Below are 21,746 nucleotides of genomic sequence, written 5' to 3'. Positions count from 1 at the left end.
TCATTCCTTAAAAGAAATGCAATCCTGTTCCTGAAACATTTTCAGGAAAGAAAAAAAAAAAGCTATCCGTCAGCGCTAAGGAACTTAGAAATAAAAACAAAAAGTAAGCAAAACCCGGGTGCCCACACATTGGATTCGTTAGGTCTGAAAGGAGGCCCAGGAATCTTATTTTTGCCACAGCTATTTCTGATAAGCCAGTTTAGGAAGTGAGTGGCAGGCCTGACACAGAAGGCAGGTCTCCGTGTCATGGATCGTTTTACTGCCAATACAGACAGCAACTTTAGTTTTCTTGCTGCTTCTCAGAGCAAATCTCCCTGTTGGGTTTCACTAGTAGGCCTCGAGCTCAGGGGGCCCAGGACGTGAATCCCTTGGTGGCACCTGAAGTAGTTACTGGTGGCTGTCTACCACACTCTGCCCAAAGTTTCCTTTCTACTAACTCTTCCTCTCCCCTTACTACTTCTATTTTCCATTCTTGTCCTTTTTATTTTTTTCACCTTTTAAATTTTTCATTTGCTATTGGTCTACTACCTCAATGCAGGCATTGAATACATGTTTTTAAAATCAGTGAATTGCTTAGCATCGTTGAAGTTACTGAAAACTTTAAAAGTATGTGTCCAGTGCATTATACCGTAGCCACTGACCTAGGGTGGAAGACAGCCACCAGGAGACTATTTCAAGATGGCAAGTTCAACCTTCGAAGAGAAGATGCCTCTCCCACTTTGCTCCACCTCACTGATGCTGAGTACCCAGAATCACGGGTGACTATCGTCTTTGCCGACTCTTCATGATAGCCGTGAACTCTGTCGACGAAAATAACCCATAACCAATCTATAAATGAAAATTTGGGTGAGTTTATTCTGAGCTTAAATCTTAGGATTATAACCCGGGAGAGCCTTTCCACAAAGGAACAGAGCACTCCAAAGAAGTGGGGGTATACAGGGTGGTTATATACCCTTAAAGAGTATGTTTCACATATGATTGAAATGTCCCTTTTACAATAGTCACGAGGCTGCTCTGTCAGCACAGCGATTGATGGAAACGGCAGATAGGTCTGCTGTCTCAGTGAACGCCGCGCGGTGGCAGGTGTGTTGCCTCAGGCTGGGGGGGTCACAGATGAGCGCTGCACTCGGTTCCCAGCCTAAAGAAAGATGCTTAATCTTTAAGGAGATGCCAACATTGGGAGGGGGAGGGACGTTGCACCTTTATCTCAAGGGCCTTTGCTCTTGCCATAGGGAATCTCTAAAGCAGATATACAGTGCACGCTCAACGGCCTCGGTCAGGCCCTTTTGGAAAGACAAGGTCAGGCCAAATTAGGTTTACACCAAATGGCTTCCTCGTATACTCCAATATATCCTATTACTTGCCATTTTTATTTGTCAACTCTTACCAGTTATACGATCCCTCCCTCCCTCTCCCTTAATAAAAGTAAATCCATGGCATTAGGGTACACTTTGAAGAGCCTTCTGGGCTACTGCACACTGCACGGTCTCTATCCCCTGGTTGGGTAGGGAAGGAGCCCATGGAGGCTGGAAATGGTGAGTCACGTGAAAGCCTATTGTCCACTGTGGCATCTGTTTTCATTTGGAGTGCCCTCTGCTCAAATGCCTTTCTTTCCCAGAAGAGCACACTAGTTACTTGGTTAACAGAGTGGATTTTAACCACTTTCCCACCCTAGAAATGCTTGATGAAGAAAACTTCTCTTGGTCTGTGGCCTCGTAAAAATGCCATCACCTCTGAGGAGGGGAAGCCAGGCAGTGCCGCATCAGTGCTCAAAAGCACAGGGACAGGTCTGTGAAGGAGGAGAGAAAAAGGCAGGGTTTCAGAAAACTGCTTGGACCCTGAGAAGGTTTGGTGTGAGAAAGACTTTATGTCCCGTTTCTCCCTGTCGTGACCACTCCACATGGATGTGCTTCCGTCTGTCCTCGCCGTTTCCCATGTTGTGGAATATATGGGAGGGAGCACGAATGTGACCGCCCCTGGCAGCTGGAGTAGAAAGTGTCATGGTTTTTGAAGGCTGTGCATTAAGCCTGGACTCAGAAGACCACAGAGACGGTGCATGACCTTAGCAGGTGTTGCAAAGCTTGGGGAATGGCAAAAACGGAAAGAGCAGACTGCCTGAAGGTGAAGCCCAAAAGAGGGCCTCATGGTGGATGATGGCTCCCAGGAACTCCTGATGGGAGATGTCAGACTTACAGAGGCTATAAGCAGTCACCAAAAATAAACATTTCAGCTTCACCCAGAATTTGTTTTCAGTCCTGTGACATTCTTATTCTTCAGTACCTAAAATCACAGGACAAATATCAAGCACACGTGTGTGTGTGCAGACATGTGTGTGTACATGTGTGTGCATGCATGTGTGTGTGTGTGTGTGTGTGTCTCCTGGCTATTTCTGCAGTGATTTGGTGCTCTGCTTCCCTCTGCTGGATAGAAGTGGTACAGCACAGTTTCTGGAAAACAAACCAAATTAATTACGCACCTGTAGGTTTGAACGGGCTGGGGGTGTGGTGAGTGAGTGACTGCAGAGAACACCTTGCAGAAGAGTGTCCCTGGGTCAGAGTGCTCTCTACCATTCATTTCCATCACTCCTTGGTCTCTGGGATCTCCTACCTAAAAAGAGTGCCCGGTCAACCACTTTGATCTTTGTAAACTACGGAAAAAGGAGAGAGAAGCAGCCACAGTGATTTCCGAGCAGATTTAGGATGTGCAGGAAATCTTCATTTGACGCCAAATCACACAATTCGGATTCAGACTATTTTAGTCTTGCAGTTGGCTCCTTCTAGGGGGTTGAAAAAACTTGTTTCTGCTGCTTTTTCCTCCCTTCAGTCAGACCCACTCCTTCCCTCTGGCAAAGCCTCTCAAACCTTAGCTCACAGAATTAGAGATTCCTCAGAAGGTAAGCTTCTGGGGGAGGTTCTTCGTTATGTTCATTGCCATTTTCTAGCTCCCATCCCAGTGCCTGGCACCTCACACTCAATAAACAGTGGTGAAAGGACTAACCAAGTAAATGAATGAATGATGACTTGGAAATCACCTGAAAAAGTATTTTGCAAACTGCTAGTGGATCCCCACTAGTAGGTTTTAAAATCAACTTAGTGGATTGTGACAACAACCAGAATTTAAAAAAAAAAAAAAAGGAAAGAAATGGAATATAAATTACCAGGATGCATCCCATGTTGTATGGGTCAAAATAATTTAGTGAAAAAATTTTCGAGATGTATACATACACACCCACTCAAATTAATTTTCGTGGTCAGAGTCAAAAAACTTGGAACGTGATTGACACAATCCAGCCCATTCATTTCACTGATGAGAAATCCCCAGACCAAAAATGATTAAGAAACCATCGTCTAGTGACTGGTTCTCAATCTAGTGCTTCAGTCCTCTCACAGCTGGGAAAGATATTCCTCCTTCAGCACACGAGGGACCATTGATCTTGGCATCCTGCTTGTCAGATATCTCTGGCCTAATAAGGCTCTTACCAGTAGGGGGAAAGAGAAATGTGACAGCAATGTGGCAGTAATATTGATTCCAGTTTTAGATTCCAAATGTAGAGAGGAAGTGAATCCATTAATTCAAGCATTGGCAACCTGGAAATAACAGGGAAATATATGCATTTGATACCTCCTCTCCCGTCCCACGTCTCAAATCACTCTTCCTTCTCCCCTTTCGTGTATGCGGCATGGAACAGAAGATGAAATGCCAGATCGGGGGGCTTGACAGCCATGTTTTTGTCCTCACTGTGTTATGAATATTTGTGTGAGCTTGGACAACTCAGCTACCCGAGTGTCTGTTTTTTATATCTCTAAAATGAGTAACCTGGACCAGAATTAATGATCATTAATTGTTTGGGGGACATGAGATCATTTGGAAAACCCAGTGGATCCCATCTCCCCAAAATGCACATATTCACATGTAGAGGTTTTACTTAGAATTTCTTGGAGTTAGTGAATGAGCTCCAGCCGGCCTAGGGTCTAAGATCTAGAGGTCTGCCCTCTCTGAAATCTTGTGGAATAAGAAGTGCATATCACAGCTCCCCAGAGGCAGAACAATGTAGTGGTTGAGAGTATGGACTGTAGGAAGCTCTTTAGGACAGATGACCCTTTTTTACCAAGAAATGAATTGCACGTGTTGGGGTGGGGTGGGGGAGGGGAGGGGTGAAGTGGGAGAGGAACCTATAAATTAAAAGAGATCTAAATAACAGTTCAGCAAGTTGCAATGTGTAGGCCCTGTTGGGATCCTGATCCAAACAAATGCACTTTAAAAGTAATGATGACATTTGTGAGACCACTGCAAATTGGAACACTGGATATTTGATGAAGTTACGGGATTGTTCTTCAATTTTTTAGGGAAGGTAATGGTATTGTAGTTTTGCCAAAATGTTTTCATCTTTTAAAGATTCATACCCAAGTGTGTATTATGGAGAAAATGATAAGGTGTCTGGGATTTGTTTCAAAATAATATGGGAAGGAGCAAGTGAGTGGTGGTATCCATGAAACTAGATTGCCTATCAGTAGGTCATTGTTGACATGATTACATGGGGGTTCATTGTACAGTTCTGTCTACTTTTGTATAGATTTGAAGTTTTCCATAATAAAAAAGTTAATTTTTTTTTTTTAAGTATGGACTCTGGAGCCAGACTGCCTAAGTACAAGTCCTGATTTTATCACTTGGCAGCTCTGTGACCCTGTGAGGCATCTTAACCTTTCCTTAGCTATAAACAGTGACCATAATAATTATCACCAACTGCTAAGGTTGCTGTGAGCATTAAATGAGTGAATGTATAAGCACTTACAGTAGTGCCTGGTACTCACTGAGCCTCAGTGACAGCTTGCTATTAGCACCATCTGGGGGACCATTCTGAATGGACAGTTTGGAGAGTGACTGGGGACTGGAGAAATTATGGATGATTAATTAGAGGCAGAATAAGGAAAAAGAAGAGAGGAAGTGGGGAGTGTGTTGGGCATTTTAAAGCTTGTGTAACATTTTGAAGGTTTGGCACCTTGACTTAAGTCTTTCATTCTTATTTACTGCCCACCCCCCAAACTCTCTATAAACATCTCACGCACAGACACATACAGACAACCCGCCCCTGCCCCTGCCAACCTGGGTCCTTTTAGAGGGTAGAAAGTCCTCCAATCTCTCTTTGAGGTATGGGTTACAAAAAAGCACGAAGGTGCTCCTGGGTGCTATGGAAGAGGCTGGGGGACTGGAGCTTCCCAAGGAGCCATGGACTTTTCCCCTGTTCCTTTGGGTCATCATCTCCTTTTTGTCACTACTGGAATGAGAGCAGACAGTGAATCTGAAGCCTTTGCACCCAAGGGTGAAGGTGTGTGCCGGCAGATGAGTCAGTGGTGAGAGCTGAGGAGTAGAGGCATGGACGCAGGTGGGAAGTTGCCAGGGTGGCCCGGGATCACCTGCTTCAACAGGGTGGAGTCAACAGGAAACACAGTTATCCACGCTGAAACTGGTTGTCCTGAATTTTTTCTCTGTATTTAACTTCCTTCCACAGAGGTTCCATTGCATTCTCACACGTGACAGGCTTCCCATCGGTGTTTCCACTGAGTTTACACCGGAGACCAGCAAATCCCATTTCTCCCTTTAGAGGAGTGTAGGTGGGGAGAGGATGGGGTCTTCATGTTCCATTCTCTATCTGTGCTTTCTGAGCTGGGAGACCAAGAGCCACTGGTTAGGGCAAATTGTGTCAATTGAATAGAAAGATCAAAACTGAGATTGGCCTAGGAGGGTATATTAATTTCCTAGGGCTGCCATAACACCGTGGCCCACCTGGGTGGCTTGAAACAACAGAAATGGATACTCTATCAGTTCTGGAGGCTAGAAGTCAGAAATCAAGGCATGGATAAGGCCATACTCTCTCTCCATCGTCACATGGTGTTCTCCCCTGTGTGTGTGTCTCTCTGCCTTTGAGTGGCCATACGTTTTCATGTTCCCTCTGTGTCTCTCTCCTCTTCTTATAAGGACACCAGTTACATTGGATTAAGGGTCCACCCTACTCCAGTATGACCTCCTAACTACTTATATCTGCGACTACCTTTTCCAAATAAGGTCACTTTCTGAGGCACTAGGGGTGAGGACACCAACATATCTTTTTAGGAGACATAATTCAAGCCACAACAGATGGGAATCAAGAGGGAAAAAATGGGCAAGTGAAGTGGTAGGGTTTCTTCCGTAGGCTGAGAACACATGAGGACCGTAGTGAAAAAGGACAGCGCTGCCAGCTTGTCTGGGTGGGTCTGGATATGGAGGGAGGGGTCTCTGCGGATGCCTGTGGTAGTCTGTGACATGCAGACAGAGTGTGGAGAAAGGAATGTGGAGGAGAGCAAGAAATTCCCCACCAAAACACACACAGAACCTTGGGAAAATACAGTGCATCTTATTTTGAGCGGAGAGAAATCCCTTCCAAGAGCAGAGAGCTCCCACCCTGGTGAGAAACTTGTGGGAGCCCAGGAGAGGGTGGAGGCATTTGTATAGAACCCGCAGTACCCTGCTTGGCATTAAGTGATAGAAATACTAACAGTGATTGCCACCAGCACTTATTGACCACAAATTTTATGGGGAGGGATTTTCTTGACAGTAAAATTAGTCAGATTCCAAGATAATTTGTTCTTGTTTGAAAGAGAAAAAACATTGAGCGGTGATGTGTTGCATGTTGCCATAGCTGTCTTTAAGAAAAGGACATTGTTTTAGCCTGGAATAGTGCTCCAATTCACTTTAATGAGGAATAGGGGTATATTTAATAGGTCCTGAAGACGAGGAGTTCACTAGAGAAGTGTAGGGAAACAATTTGAAGATAGTCAGTGGTTCGGAAAGCTGGTTGGAGTCCTTGGAGGTCTTTCAGGTCATCACATATGGCCTCTGAGTCTACCATTTGTAATGTGACTAGGTCCACACTGGGTTCCAGCACAAAATACATTTAAGAACCTCACCATTGGTACCCCTTCAACACTAACAGCTTAAGGACTTTTGCTTGGCCAGAGTGTCTAGAAATGAAACAAAACTGTATCTTTAGTTTTATTTGATGTATCAGGGCAAAAAAAAGAAAATCCACATTACATTTCCCTCTCAATTCTACACTTCTTCTGATCCACACGCTTGGCAGTGAGGAAGTTAGACCTAAGGACTTTCCATATTCACTTTATTTTGGTGGTTAAAAATATGGACTCTGGGTTCAAAGGCATGAGTTTCTGTGAGATTCCATTATTTAATAGCCAGGTAGTCTTGGGCAAATTTACCTAATCTATCAGTTTCCTCATTTATAAAATGGGGCAATAACGGTGCCTACCTCACAGGGAATACTAAATGATAACCTGGTGTTGTGTACATTACAGGGGACAGAATTTGCTCTATTTTCTACAGGCATGGTAATGCGGAATTAGGAATTAGTCCATAAAGATAAACATCTACCCTAAATTTCCTTGGGCAGAATTCTTCCTGGGCATGCCCCTTCCTGAAGTCACAGTAAAAGCCAAAGTCCTTACAAGGCTCTCACAAACTGTCCTCATCTCCTACTGTCCTCTCCCTCTCTGTTCGTGCTGCCCTCCTGCTCTTCCTGGCATGCTCTGGCCTCAGGGCCCTTGCACTTCTCCCGTCTACCTGAGAGAGAGACAGGGCTGGCTCCCTCACCTCTTTCATTGGTCTTCCCTGGTCCTGTTTAAAATTGCACATTCACCCCACCCCTCCAGCCTATCTTACTTCCTTGCTCTCCTTCTCCTTGGCACCATCACCTTTAACATCCTATATAATTTGCTTGGTTCATTGTCTGTCCTGCCCCCAACCTCCATCCACCAAACATAAGCTCCCTAAGGGCAGGGACTTGTGTGTTTTGTACAGTGCTGTATGCCTGGTGCCTAGACCAGGGCCTGGCTCCTGGTGGTGTTCAGTGTCTGTGGAGTGACTGTCGATGAATCCACATACTCACCAGTTCACCAGGCTGGGCCCTGCCTCCCGTGAAGGTCTTCCTCGCAGAGCTCTCTCAGAGGGCTTGATTCAGGAGAGGCATCTCAAAGAATTCTTTCAACACCAGATAATGTATCACTGGCTTTGTTTCACGAGCCAGTATCTCAGCCAAAGCATCATCAAATTACCCACAAAAGGTAATGTCAGAAGACAGTGTGGTGTAACTATCTCGGTATTCCTGTAAACTGAGCCAAAGACTGTTGATTTTGTACTTTATAGATGAAAGTATTAGGTTGCTTAAAATTCCTAGTTCCCAGTTTCTGCTTTTTCAGGAAGCTTTATATGACAGTGCTAATTTACCTGTCATTGACAACATTTTGACATAGCCTTATTTTTCCCCTGAAGGCATTTATTTTAGTGATGGGCGCATGGATTATCTTTTCCCCCGATTTTTCTGCCTTTTCTTTAATAAGCATATATTACTTGAAAATTAGAAATAATCAGTGACTTTTTTTGGACTTTCTACTAAGTCTACATAAGTCTTTTACAAGGCAGAGAAACTTTTTTTTTTAAATCCCACGTTCAAAGTCATCACTTGTCGAAATCCCTGGGAGACTCAACTGTTTGAAGGACAGACTATCCCACTGAAAGATGAGAGACAGGGGTGCATGATGTTGGCAAGATTATCAATACTACTTGAGTTGTCATGCAAGGATTCGAAGGTATTTTCAAGAAGCTGTGACTGGAGAGCAAGATTTGACTTTAGCCTCCAGGCCACCAAGGGCCTGCAGCCAACGGAACTTTCGGACTTCTGAGAAAACTGTGAGGTGCAAAGAATGCTTTCCTTGACATCTAAGAACATGGCGTGATCCCTTGAATCTGAAAAGAAATGATACAACCCTGGCTATTCACAAGGTATTTAGGATCAAAAGTTAAAGTGAGATTAGGTTAAAGTACGCACAATGTGTGAAAGTGTTTCACCACTGTAAAGGGCTCTGCAAATATTTGGTGTTGATGTTTCTGATTAGCTGAGCCCTGAATTTATCTGAAGGAAAAATGAGTTTGAGTTTAAATGTTACAACTAGTTGTGTGACTCAAAGTCACTCCACTTTCTTAGTGTGTTTTCTAGTTTAACGGAGATCTTGTTGGCCTTACGTCACACGATTATTTAAAAACTCAAGTGGACATGGAAATGTTTGGAAAGCATAATGCGCCGTAAGATCTGAGGGGTTATTCTGTGGCCTTTCAGTTGGTCAAGGCCCCCTGGAGTCTCAAATACCATGCCCACCTCTTGTGAGAATCACGGGAGGGAAGAGAAACGCTTCCCTTAGATAGATATGCTCCCAAAGTTAATATTTAGATTCTCTTTTTAATGTACTGATTTCCCTTCCATGTTAAATTACTTCCATAAAAATTCCTTAAAGGATAAGGTTTTTTGGGTTTTTTTTGTTTTTGTTTTTTTTTCAAAAAGAGGCAGCCAGAGTGTAGCATGCTCCTTCCAATTTACCAAATCAAGAGCCCATACTCAGGTTGGAACCCTACATCCACTTCCCAAAAGGATGGGACTTCATGTACCTGAGCAGTCTATACTATCTGTGGAAATATGGGGCCTCTGCGTCTGGGTGTGTCAAGGATAGCCAAGGCTGAATTAAAACACTAGAGGAGGTTGAGAATGGCTGGAGAAGCAGCACGAATAATAAGAAGGGTTGAGGAGGTGGCCATAGGTGACAGCCTTGCTGGTGGGGGAGATGTTTCCAGCCTGGGGGGGAAGAGGGAGAGAACTCAATCCTTGTGAAAAGCTTCTGGCTCAAAGCAGATCCCAGCCTTCTGTGGGTTTGGCAGGCCATCCGGCCCTCAGGCTATGATTGGGACCAAGACTTGCAGGGGGGGCATGCCATGGCCCAAGGTGGGAAGAGGCTGTCCTCATTTAGCAGACTGCAGACTCTCTATGTCAGGGTCCCTATTCTTTTTCCTCACTGTGGTATCTCCAGAGCCAACATGGTGCCGGCCATAAGTACCTGGTGCTCACCAGTACCTGCCTAATCAGTAACTGAAGAGCTGTTCAACTGTTAACACTGACAACAGAAGCAAAGGTGCAAACTGCCTAGGGCTACTGCCCAGTATGATAGCCTGAAGCTGGAGTAGCCCAGAGAATCACTTTTTTTTTTTTTGGAGGAAGATTAGCCCTGAGCTAACATCTGCTGCCAATTCTCCTCTTTTTGCTGAGGAAGATTGGCCCTGAGCTAACATCTGTGCCCACCTTCCTCTACCTTATATGTGGGACGCCTGCCACAGCATGGCCTTCTGAGTGGTGCCATGTCCACACCCAGGATCAGGCCTGCGAACCCTGGGCCACTGAAGCGGAACGTGTGTGTGCACTTAACCGCTTCGCCACCGGGCCTGCCCCGAGAATCACGTTTTTTCACAGCTATTTAAATCTGACAGTTAAGGCTACAAAATCTTTTGCTTCATAGGCACCACATTTCACAACACACACATTACAGTACCTGTTAGAGTATAATTACAGTATAATTCATGGTTTTTACATTTCAAAAACTATAGTCCATCGAATTAAAATTTTGAAATCTAACACTATTGTCCATGACACTAGGAGTATTTATTCAATTAGATCGAAATCCTCGGAGAAATCAACTCTTTAGCTTTTGGGGGTGGGGAGGCAATTTGATTTATGCACAAGAGGGGATTTGGGGCGGGGACGTTTTGGGGGTTTGGGTATGGAGATTTTTAAAGCTTTTATACTTTCCTACTTCTAAGTGGATACAAACTATCCTGACCTCCAACTCTTGGCAATGTTTGTCTAGGTAAAACCTTTCTTTAAGATGACCTTGTCAAAGTAGCCCTTGTCAAGGGCCTTGTCAAAGAAACAAGATAGCTGTTGACAGTACAACGATGCATGTACAAAATCTGTTTAATGGTCATTGGTGTAAGTAGATTTATATACACAGAAAATAGTTCCATTTTCTCTTCGCCAAGCAATCAAGCAAAACACTAGGACCCACACAATTGGTAGGCTTAGGCCTTGGGTACGATGGCTGCGCCCCAAGACATGACCGCCACCTGGAGGGCCCACGTGAAACTACAGGGCAACAACGGAAGAACCTGATGTTTTTAGGCATTAAGGTACAATTTGTGAACAAGCGGACAAGAGAGGCAGGAATGAACTACCTTCGTCCCAGAGCCTGAGCTCCTACTATTTCAAGCTTCCAGCAGAGGACTGAGATTATTGTTACTGGGTGAGGTACTTTCAGCAGAGGTGGGAAATGACACCCTAACATGAAGAGTATTAACATCAGCTCATCAGTAACTAGAGGTCAGGGAGCACTAGGCAAGAGGAGAAACAGGACAATGTGTCCCCAGTCTGCTGTGTCCTGCTGTCCCCTCTCCCTACCCTGAACAGGGCCTCATACAAACCCATCAGAATTTTTATTCTCAAGATGTAAATGACTGAGTTTAGTTTTTTTCAGAGGCATTTGCATTTTAATAGGTTGAAAGTCTTCTTTTAAAAAAAAAAAAACGAGAACCAGCAGAATTCCCAGTAGATGTCAACTGTTGGAGGGGCTATGGTGGAATAAGATAATCATCTCCTTTATCAAATAATTATTCCTTTAAAAAAAACTAGGGCTGGGGCTGGCCCCGTGGCTGAGTGGTAGGCCCAGTGTTTCGTTGGTTCCAGTCCTGGGCGCGGACATGGCGCTGCTCATCAAGCCACGCTGAGGCACATCCCACATGCCACAACTAGAAGGACCCACAATGAAGAATATACAGCTATGTACCGGGGGGCTTTGAGGAGAAAAAGGAAAAAAATAAAATCTTTGAAAAAAAAAAAACAAACTAGGGCTCTTCTTACTGATACACTGATTTCTTTCCTTATTTTTATTTCTTTTATTTTCCCTTTTTCTCCCCAAAGCACCCCAGTACATAGCTGTATATTTTAGTTGTGGGTCCTTCTAATTGTGTCATGTGGGATGCCACCCCAGCATGGCCTGATGAGCGGTGCTAGGTCTGCACCTAGGATCCGAACTGGCGAAACCCAGGGCCACCAAAGCAAAGTGCGCAAATCCAACCACTTAGCCATGGGGCCGGCCCTGACTGATACGCTCATTTTAATGAAAATGTTTTAAAAGGAGTATGTGAGCCCTCAAAAGTTTGCGTAGTTAAAAACATCTGCATTTCCTGTTTACATATTTCTAATGGGATACTGGTATTTCTAATGACATAGTCTCCTACCTCAAAGCTTCTCAAATAGCTCTGGTGAAAACCTTTTTAAAAAGCTTTCCAGGGCCAGCCCTGGTGGCCTAATGGTTAAGTTCGGCATGCTCTGCTTCAGCTGCCCAGGCTTCGGTTCCTGGACGTGGACCTACAGCGCTTTGTCAGTGGCCATGCTGTGGTGGTGGCTCACATACAAAAAGAGGAAGATTGGCAACAGCTGTTAGCTCAAGGCAAATCTTTGTCAGCAAAAAAAAAAAAATTCTCCAATCACTTGAGGGACCAATCCTTGTGTAAATTAAAATAAAAATTTTATGGCAATATCTAAAAGTTAGTCTGTCTGTACTTATCTTGTCACAGACCGTTGACAGCGAGCAAGCTGGCATTGGTCTGTGGACTGCACTTGGGGATCACTGCTCTGCTTCCTGTTTTCTCTCATAAAAAGTACTTGCCTTTGGCCTAAAGATCTCTGCCCACCATGACCACCACAGTTACATCCAAAAGCTTGACTTACATCTTCCTTCCAACTTTTAAAAGAATATGATCTTTCAATCCACAATAACAAACATTTCAAAGACTTTCTAGTCCCCCATTTTAAACTGAACTTTGACTTGAAATGTGTTTGCACAACCCCCTCATTCCCTTGTCTAGCTCAACCCGGTTCAGTTTTGCTAACTTTATTTGTGGTGAATTTGGCATCAACACCAGAAGCTTGTGTCAAACACTTGGGTAGCACAGAAGTTCAGGTATTTGAGGATTCACAGGAGAAACCCATCTAGAAAAACTACGTAACTGACAAGACAGACACTTTCTTAATATAAAGATTATAGGAAAGCTTCAGTTGAATATCTTTTTTTTTCCCCCTGAAAATATAGGTTGAGAGGGTCTTTTGAGAGAGAAGCAATTCTGGTTTTCTGAAATTTCTTTCATCCACTGGTTAGAAAACAATGAATTCCTTTTGTTCTTATCCCATTAATCCCAGACTGAAAATGCGTGTGGCTATATAGTAAGTAAAGTGTTTATATGTTCCCATTTATAAGGCACAAACCCCACAAATCTCTCAGGGAAAGGTAAAACAAAAATTTGAAGACAATAAAGTACCCTGGTAATAGAGGTTCATCAAACTGGAGTGAAAATGAACCGCTTCTCTTTTTGGTCAATTGGGACTTCATACTGACAGGAAAAGTGGCCCCTGTGGAGAAGGCTTCCACGGTGCTTTGATCAACGCAGCCCCCTTCATTGGATCAGTGCGGAAGTCAGTCCTCAGAGCAGGCTGCGTGGCCAGGACACGTCAAGTGCCACCTGCCATAGAAGCTGCTGGACGGTGATGTTCCAAGCAGAGCATTCCACCTACTAGGTGTCCAGTTCACCATTCTTACCCAAAGGAACCTTCAAGGACCAACCCACACTGAGCACACAAGCTCGCCTGTCCTGGGGTTTGATTATTTTAAGGGTTCTGCTCTAAATTGAGGCACAACTGCCTATCTGAGAGCCCTGAACTAGGGTGGTTACATGAGTCCTTCATGGGGCAGCATCTATTTAAGAGGCTGGACTTTGGATTCCTCTTGAAATAATCAGATCCTTAGTGGGACTCTAAGAACCAATTCAGGGGCCGGCCCGGTGGCGCAGCGGTTAAATTTGCATGTTCCGCTTCTTGGCGGCCCGGGGTTCGCCAGTTCGGATCCCAGGTGCAGACATGGCAACGTTTGCCAAAAGCCATGTATGGAGTGGAGGAAGATGGGCATGGATGTTGGCTCAGGGCCACTCTTCCTCGGCAAACTGAGGAGGATTAGCAGTAGTTAGCTCAAGGCTAATCTCCTAAAAAAAAAAAAAAAAAAAAAGAAGAACCAATTCACTCTACCAGGGGCTTTTTGAAGATGGTCAAAATCTGGAGAAGGTTCCCTGGGGCAAGCCCCCGATATCTTGTCCTGTAAGGCAGCCCTAAGAGATCTTAAGCAATCCTGCAGTCCACAGGTATGAAAACAGAAGGGTCCCATGACACCAAACAGTATCCATGCTTGTTGGTTAGGCCTCTTGGCTCTTGGCACTGAACTTTCTAGTACCGTTTACATCAGTATTATATGAGAATAAGCTTCCTGAATGTCCACATGGATCCAAGCATTTCCTGGAAGGATGACTGCTTCCTGGTCCTCTATATTACAATGCAAGGTACGGATGGGAGTGAACAGCTCTTCAGAGAAACAGCCAGGCAGATGTCATCCTGAGAGAAGGGTCAGTGTTAGAACAGGTGAGAGAGAAGGGACCAGAAATCAGGTAAACTGAGTAGTTCCTTACGTCTAAGGGTTTCACTGAATCATCTTGAAGATTCTGACTTCTCCACCCTGGACAATATGAAATCAGGTCCTTGGGTCAATTTATTCAATTACCAAAGAGCAGCATAGTAAGATGGCCATTCCAACAGAGTGTGGACCAGCCACCTGCTTACACTTTAGTCCAATTCAGAATTCTACTAAATTTTCAGGCATGAAGATGGTTCTCTTTAATTCAGTGTTCCATGAATCTTAGCCAAGGTCCCTTCCCTTCCTGTTCCTTATAAGGCTATGACCCAGAGGGACAAGGAATACTCCTTTTATTAACAATGATAGCAACAACAAAACTCTTGAATCCTTTGGCTTTCCAATGCCATAGTCATAGCATACCCTTGGAAATACGTATTAATTTAAAAGCCAACTCTTAAAAACAAAAAGTCAACACCTATTGTCGTATCAAGTTTTCCGGAATCACAGTGGGCCACCTCCACACCTTTCCCCACCTCCCAGCCTCAGGAATCTTTCTTCGTCAGTCTGGCTTTGACTTTGTGCCTCAGGAGGGCTGCGGTGGCAGCGCTGCAGGCGGCCAAAAAGAAGAAGGAGAGACAGGCCATGTAGATGGACAAGGCGCTGTGGCGCTGCAGGAAGATCTCCTGCCGCCCCTGGTAGTCCAGGAGGACGGCCTCCAGCTGGGATAGTGTGCAGACAGACAGAAAGGCGTGGAAGATCTGATGTCCATGGCCCACAATGTCACAGGAACCCGGGAAGTACTTCTCAGGGACCGGGCAGGAGAAGAAGTAGGCGCTGACCAGGAAGAAGAGGATCTGGAGCGTGTGGTACCAGGCAGCCTGCTCCTGGCACCCAGCCAGGTGGCACAGGGCCACTCGGTGTGCCACAGGGCTGATGTCTAGGATGAAGGCCAGCCCTGCAGGGACCACTTGACAGATCTTCCTCATGACTGGGTAAGGCCTCCGGTAACGATACTTGGCATAGCAACAGCCAGCGCAAGACAACCAGCCACAGAAGGCAGCCGCTGGCAAGAAGAAAAGCCAGAAGCGCTCGTACCAGGCCTGGTCAGAGCTGTAGAAGAAGTGAACCAAGGCACTGCCGTACTGGTACACGCTCACGCCAATATAGTCCACAAAGTAGAAGGTGTAGTGGGAGAGCTCCGACTTGGACTGCAGCAGGTGGGCCAGGAGGCTGAAGGTGAGGTAAGTGATGGAGGACAGGACATAGAGGAGCAGGGGCAGGGCGTGGGGAGAGGCCCACGGCAAGGCCTCAGCCTCGGCAAAGGCCCAGAATCGCAAGAGGACAGCCAGCGCCGCCAGCAAGTGGGTCCAGACATTGACCACCTCGTTGTGTTTCTGAAAGAGGCTGAGGAAGTAGTAGCGCCACTCGTGTCCCGTGGGCCGGTAGCCCGTGCGGATATAAGGCTCCCGGAAGAGCTGGGGCACATCTGTCTCCAGCACGGTGCACGGCATCTTGGGAAGCCCATCCTCCAGGATCTTGGGCAGACGGCGCAGCTGCTGCCCGCTCACAGACAGGGTGCTCAGGCGCTCCAGGATGGCGGTGGTCATGGCTCCACAGCACGGCCGGACGGGCACGCAACCTACAGGAAGGAAAGTAAAATGGGCAAGAACGCAGTGAGAGAGGGACGGAGCTAAGACAGCGAAGGGACTGTGGGTTTTCTTAATGGAAAGTGGCTTCCTAGTGCATTAGGGGAGTCAGGGAGCTGTAGACAGCTTCTTTGAGCCCCATTTTTTTAATCCCTAGAACAATAGAGTTGGACCAAGATCCCTTACTACCCTAACATTCTGAGTTTGTCACTTCTACACACTAGAGTGAGGCAGTCACAGGCTGTAAAATGGGAATGTTAGCCACCCTCTTTTAACGATATCTAGAGGTAAGCAAGGGTACCTTTAAAGGCTGTGGAGTTTTCTAGATATTATTAAAATCTAATCATGAGGCAGGCTCTAATAGTCTGAAATATTTTATCGAAATATGAAACTGATAAATATTGATATTACTAATGATAGCCTACATTTCCTGAGCACCTCATTTTAAATTATCCACTAATTTATTTGGTAACTTGAAAATCTGAGATAAGCAAAGGTAACTTGAACCTCAAAGTAAAGAGAGGCAAATGAGTCATCCATTAGGTTGGTAAAGACCAAGGCACTCCTGGGAAATATTTTAGCTGTTGAACAAAATTAACACATGGCCTAAATTTAACATAAAATCTAATTGCAAAGATTGAGTTTTTTGTTTAGTTTTTGGTTTTTAAATTAGGCTCTGGAAAGTAAGTAGTTTTAGACTTGTCTCTCCTGGGTACCTAAATCCTGGGTACTCAATGAATTTCAGGTCTCAAAAATGCTTAACTTGGGGGCTGGCCCAGTGGCGTAGTGGTTAAGTTCATGAGCTCTGCTTTGGCGGCCAAGGCTTCGCAGGTTCGGATCCGGGACATGGACCTAGCACTGCTCATCAAGCCATGCTGTGGTGGTGTCCCACATAAAATAGAGGAAGATTGGCACAGATGTTAGCTCGGTGACAAGCTTCCTCAAGCAAAAAGGGGAAGATTGGTAACAGATGTTAGCTCAGGGCCAATCTTCCTCACAAAAAGAAAAGAAAAGAAAAGAAAAAGCTTAACTTACACTTAGAGTTTTTGGATGATAGATGAGCCAGAGAAGCACAGTGATTATTTTATAAAATAGCAGCAAAATTTCATGTGCCTTTACTGAGTAAAGAAATGGATTTTCAGCATCTCTCCAGTTACCTTCTGTACTTCACATTTCCCAAACTCTTTTCCTCAGAAAAGTTCAAAACCTGATTTATCTAAATGGCCCCCTTCCTTCCAAGCCCTTCTGCTAGGAGAGAGGCAGCAAGTGCTTCTCAAGGCACCACTAATTTTAGGGAAGAAAATTTAATCTTCCTGCTCACCCCTCTTAATATTGAAAGAGAAAAATATCTAATCAGGTCTAAAATGTAGGGCATGAAAATTAATAAAATGTAAAAAAAGTTCAGGGAGACCTGGAGTCCAGCCTGGTTTTGGCCACTTACTGGGTAACCTTGGGCAAGTTACAGAACTCTCAAGCTTCAGTTTCTCCATCTGTAAAATGGGAGTAATAATTCCCCCTATCATATAGGTGGTTGTGATGGTTAAATGAGAGAATCTAAAATACGAATGCTCTGCCTGGCCCAAAACAGGTGCTCAGTCAATGTTAAGTACTAATGTTATTATCATTACTGAGAGCTGGGCTCTGTGTTGGGGAGACAAAGACTGATAAGATAGACTCCGTGCCTTCAAGAAGGTCAGAGTCGACTGGGGCAGACAGACAAGTAGCGAAATCGTGACAAAATGTGGGATTGGTACCGGCTCAACACAACGTGAGGGAAGCCACATTGTAGAAAAGAAACCTTACTGTAACTCCCAATGACCTCTGATTAACTAGCCCAGACATGCTCTGTAGATTTTGTGGTCCCTCCAAGCAGCAATAAGATGCTAACTTTGTTCTTTTGAGTCCTCTAAGAATGCGATGACCCCCAAGGCAGAGAGTCTATGCTGATAGCCATCATCAGTGACATTTGAAAGATCAGGGTATAAGCCTTGCTCCATTCTCTGACGCACATCTAATCCAGTAAAACAAAGGACTGTCAGGAACTAGGACAAATGAAGGTCAGATGGAGGCTCCACTTGGAGACCAGTCATGCATATAATTGGCCTGTAGTCTTTGTTCTGTAGGATGGTTCTTTCAGACAGGAGTCGGCCATCTTCCCTCCGGCTAGCAAGCTGTAATAAAGAAACCCTTTCTCTCCTACTGCCCTGCCTCCTGACAACGGCAAGGCACTTCTCGTGAGCAGACGACCCGCCTTGGGCAGTTAACAGGATGAGCACTCCCTGGGAGGCGAGCCCCGGTTCACAGGCTGGGTCTCCGCAAACACAACCAAAATAGAAGGTAGGGGAGGGAGGAGTCTACAGGCTTCTCCAAGTGACCCCTGAACCTTGTCTTGAAGGAAAAGTCAGAAATCCCAAGAGAAGATGAGGGGGAAAGAGATCTCTAGGCAGCGAGTAAGGTCAAAGAACTGAAGCTGAGATAAGGCCCTGGAGAGCCCTGAGCGCCTGAGGAGCTCTCACTGTGCAGGTCCAAGTAGGACACTGGCACCAGAGACCTGAGCTCCAAACCTGAGCTCCAACCCTGAGCCCCACCCACCATCGACAAGCCGTGGAACTCCAGCATGGGCTCTGTCATCTGGGAAACAGAGCTAATGACAAACAGAAGCTGCCTCACAAGGCTGATGCGAGGACCGTATGATGTAATGCTTGTAGAGTGCTTAACAAAGTGCTGGGTTCCAGGTCCACAAAAACATCGGCCACTATTAGGACCAACACTGGTGCGAGCAACGGGGCTGGTTCACCAGTGGAGGATCTAGTGCCCCCTCTGCAACACGTGCCTACTTCTGTGGTGGCCCCGTAACACTGTATTGGGTCATTTGTTTAGCCAGTACTGACCAGTGTTTCCCTTTTAGGAACGGGCCATGGACTGGTGCTCAATGTAGGAATTAAGAACCCAAGAGAAACTTAGTAAGGATTACAGAATCAGTCAGAAAGACAGAAAGCGGGGCTGGCCCGGTGGCCGAGTGGTTGAGTTCGCACCCTCCGCTGCGGCGGCCTGGGGTTTCGCTGGTTCAAATCCTGGGTGCGGACATGGTACCGCTCATGGGGCCATGCTGGGGCGGCCTCCCACATGCCACAACTAGGAGGATCCACAACTAAGAATATACAACTATGTACCGGGGGGCTTTGGGGAGAAAAAGGAAAAAATCAAATCTTTAAAAAAAAAAAAAAAAGACAGACAGAAAGAGGGAGAGTGGGAGAAAGAAAAATGGTCCTCAGAATATATAAAGCCATTTAAAAACAAACAAACAGAAAAAGCTCAGTAGTGCTTCTGCTGTCAGCCAGCAGAGGGATCCGGGCGCCTGAGAGTGAAGGGCTGGATGGAGAATCCTCCAACTGATCTGGGGGCAGTTGGTGACCAAGCACAGCAGGGGTAAGGGACAGGGGAGGTGGGAACAGGTGGGGTACACTCGCCCTGGGATCAGGTGGACCCACCGCAGGGCTAGGCCTGGAACATGATGTCCTGTTGCTGTTGGCCGAGAAGCATATAATCTGGGGGAGCGGGGCTTGTCGGTGCATGGGGGAATTAAAGGGCTCTGTTCTTTAGCTACAGGCTTCTGCCAACTCTTGTGAAGCAGAGAGGGAATCAGATGAAAATATCGGTCTGTTTTTGTGGTTGGGAGAAATAGAGGTGAGTCACTGGGGATATGAGATATAGAAGAAGGAACCCCTAAAGATGCTCCTTGATAGGTCCCACCTGCATTGCCATCTAAGATCAAGGACGTTTCCATCACCTCTGGGCACCCGAATCAACGGAGACACTTCTGCATCCAGAGTTAAATAACACAGGAGCGCACACTTTGTGCTCCTCTTCAGAGCCTCTACAACAGGGTGCCAAGCACAATTGCAGGCTCTTATAAACCAACGGCGCAACTGAATTTCTAAAGACTGAAATCTTGGGTTTTGGTTGTCTGATGGTTGGAACTGAGCACAGTTCAGACCTGGGAACCAACTGGCCTCCATCTGTTCCGAGAGAGAAAGGACAGACCATGACACTGCCTTATTGTCAGTTTACAGAAACCTGTCGGCAGAGCTCTGACCTCAAGATTCCTCCAGTCCTCATACCACCAATCGAACCTCAGGGCTTTCTGTGGACAAGTCCTTTGCAGAAAATTATTTCTACTTCTCTCCTGCTTGTGGAAAATAAACTAGGAAGAGCTTTATAGAACTAAGAAGCAGAGAGGTACAAGACCAAAAGGATATTAACTTTAATTTCCGTGGAAAAGGTCCACAGTAAAAAAAATTGACAGACCCATCATTTCACTTGAAAATGAGACCTACTTTTTCAAGGATCTTCAAAATGCAGCCACACCAGTCCCGGAGTCTCCTTATAACTCCATCCTCTGGAGTATGTAGCCGGACACCGACAAAGGAACTTCCATGTTCCAGGGACGTGACCACCATGGCCTCCAACTCAGAGTATGACCCGTCTCCTCCCTCAGCAATGGGAGGGCTGCAAAGACCTAGGTCCTCTCTCTACAGAAGAAAAGGGTCTATAATTCCCTTTGGAAGTCCAGGGTCATGAAAAATTCTAAACTAAGAGAGAGAGGGGATTCTTTCTTTCTTTATTGCTTAGCAACTACCTCTTCCCTGCCACAAAATCCCCTTCATCTGAGAGCCGCCACCACAGCCACAGCGACGGTAATGAGTTATAATTCTTTCTTCATCACTAATTTCAGAAGCAACTGCCCAATGCGATCCATTTACCCCAGACAGGCCTTACTTTCACCAAGCCAGAATGGGCAGTGCTTCCAGAAGTAGGCTTCAAAGGGCCAGCTGTAAAGTCTGAGAGCGTGTTTTGGAGGAAACCACATGCTGGCATCATGATGTGGGCGTAGACACACATCTTCCAGCCCTCCTGGTGGCAGCTCTGCGTAAGGGCCCCTCCGTCATTCCTGGCCTCTGTCCCCCTGCACTCCTCCATCAGCTGACAAAGACGCATCTTAGAATGATCTCCTTGCACACAGTACACTCCAACTTCTCTGCTGGGACAGCTGAAATGTAAATCTCCCTCACGAATCCTCATGACCTGGATAAGCTCAAGTCTTGATAATTTTGATCAACCAGAGAGTTTTTCAGAGCAAGGATTGTCTGCTCAACAATATTCCAGGCCACAAAGGCCACAGAGGAAGAATAAAATAAGACTCCTTACCTCAAACAGCTTATGAGAAGAGTCAAACTTCATGAATCAACAGCCAACATCAGCAGACTGCATGGAATCAAGTGTCAAGTAGAGTGAAATACAAACAGGTCTCTAGAGAGCAGAGCTCACTCAGGGCACGCTGGGGCAGCCGTGGGGGAAACAGGACTTGTGCTGGGCCTGGAAGGCTGGACGGGACTTAGACAAGTGAAGGGGTGAGGAGCGGGGCGTTCCAGGAAAGGGTTGAAAAGTGAGCGTATGAATGGCGTGGCTTCTTTGTGGGCCCCTGAGAAGAGGTGCTGTTGGGGAGGAATGAGGAAGCGAGTGGGGTAGGTGCCTGCAGCATTAGATAAGGAGTTTAGATGTGATGCTGCAGAGGGAGGATGGGAGTCATTTCTCATCCCTGAAGCTTTAGCTTGTTCAATCCTTTCTGTCACCTGAGCCCCGGGGGATTCACACAGCTGACCAATGCCTCCTCTCTTGGCTTAAGTGACACTACCCTCTCCGGTCTCGCCTGTTTTCT

The 21,746-nt window shown here is 45.8% G+C and overlaps 1 protein-coding gene and 1 long non-coding RNA gene across 3 annotated transcripts in view; both read right to left on the bottom strand.

Moving 5' to 3' along the window:
- Nucleotides 1-835: 835 nt before the first annotated feature.
- On the bottom strand, nt 836-8,793 carry LOC139077516 (uncharacterized). Its single transcript, XR_011530120.1, has 5 exons — nt 7,937-8,793; nt 5,104-5,664; nt 3,480-3,587; nt 2,477-2,647; nt 836-1,789 (listed from the first exon to the last, which is right to left on the bottom strand). It is a non-coding gene; the product is annotated as an uncharacterized lncRNA (long non-coding RNA).
- A 4,009-nt stretch (nt 8,794-12,802) lies between these two features.
- PAQR8 (progestin and adipoQ receptor family member 8) overlaps nt 12,803-21,746 on the bottom strand; it is a 38,490-nt gene continuing 29,546 nt past the window's right edge. For both annotated transcript variants that reach the window (XM_070586224.1, XM_070586223.1), the window contains exon 2: nt 12,803-16,020. In XM_070586224.1, the coding sequence (XP_070442325.1) occupies nt 14,924-15,988 (1,065 nt within the window). In that variant the 5' untranslated portion in view covers nt 15,989-16,020 and the 3' untranslated portion in view covers nt 12,803-14,923. The remainder of the gene's footprint in view (nt 16,021-21,746) is intronic.

The sequence above is a fragment of the Equus przewalskii genome, chromosome 19, assembly GCF_037783145.1.
Source record: "Equus przewalskii isolate Varuska chromosome 19, EquPr2, whole genome shotgun sequence".
Classification (NCBI taxonomy): domain Eukaryota; kingdom Metazoa; phylum Chordata; class Mammalia; order Perissodactyla; family Equidae; genus Equus; species Equus przewalskii.
The sequence above is the reverse complement of the archived record's forward strand: the minus strand, read 5'-3'. Positions and strand labels throughout refer to the sequence as shown.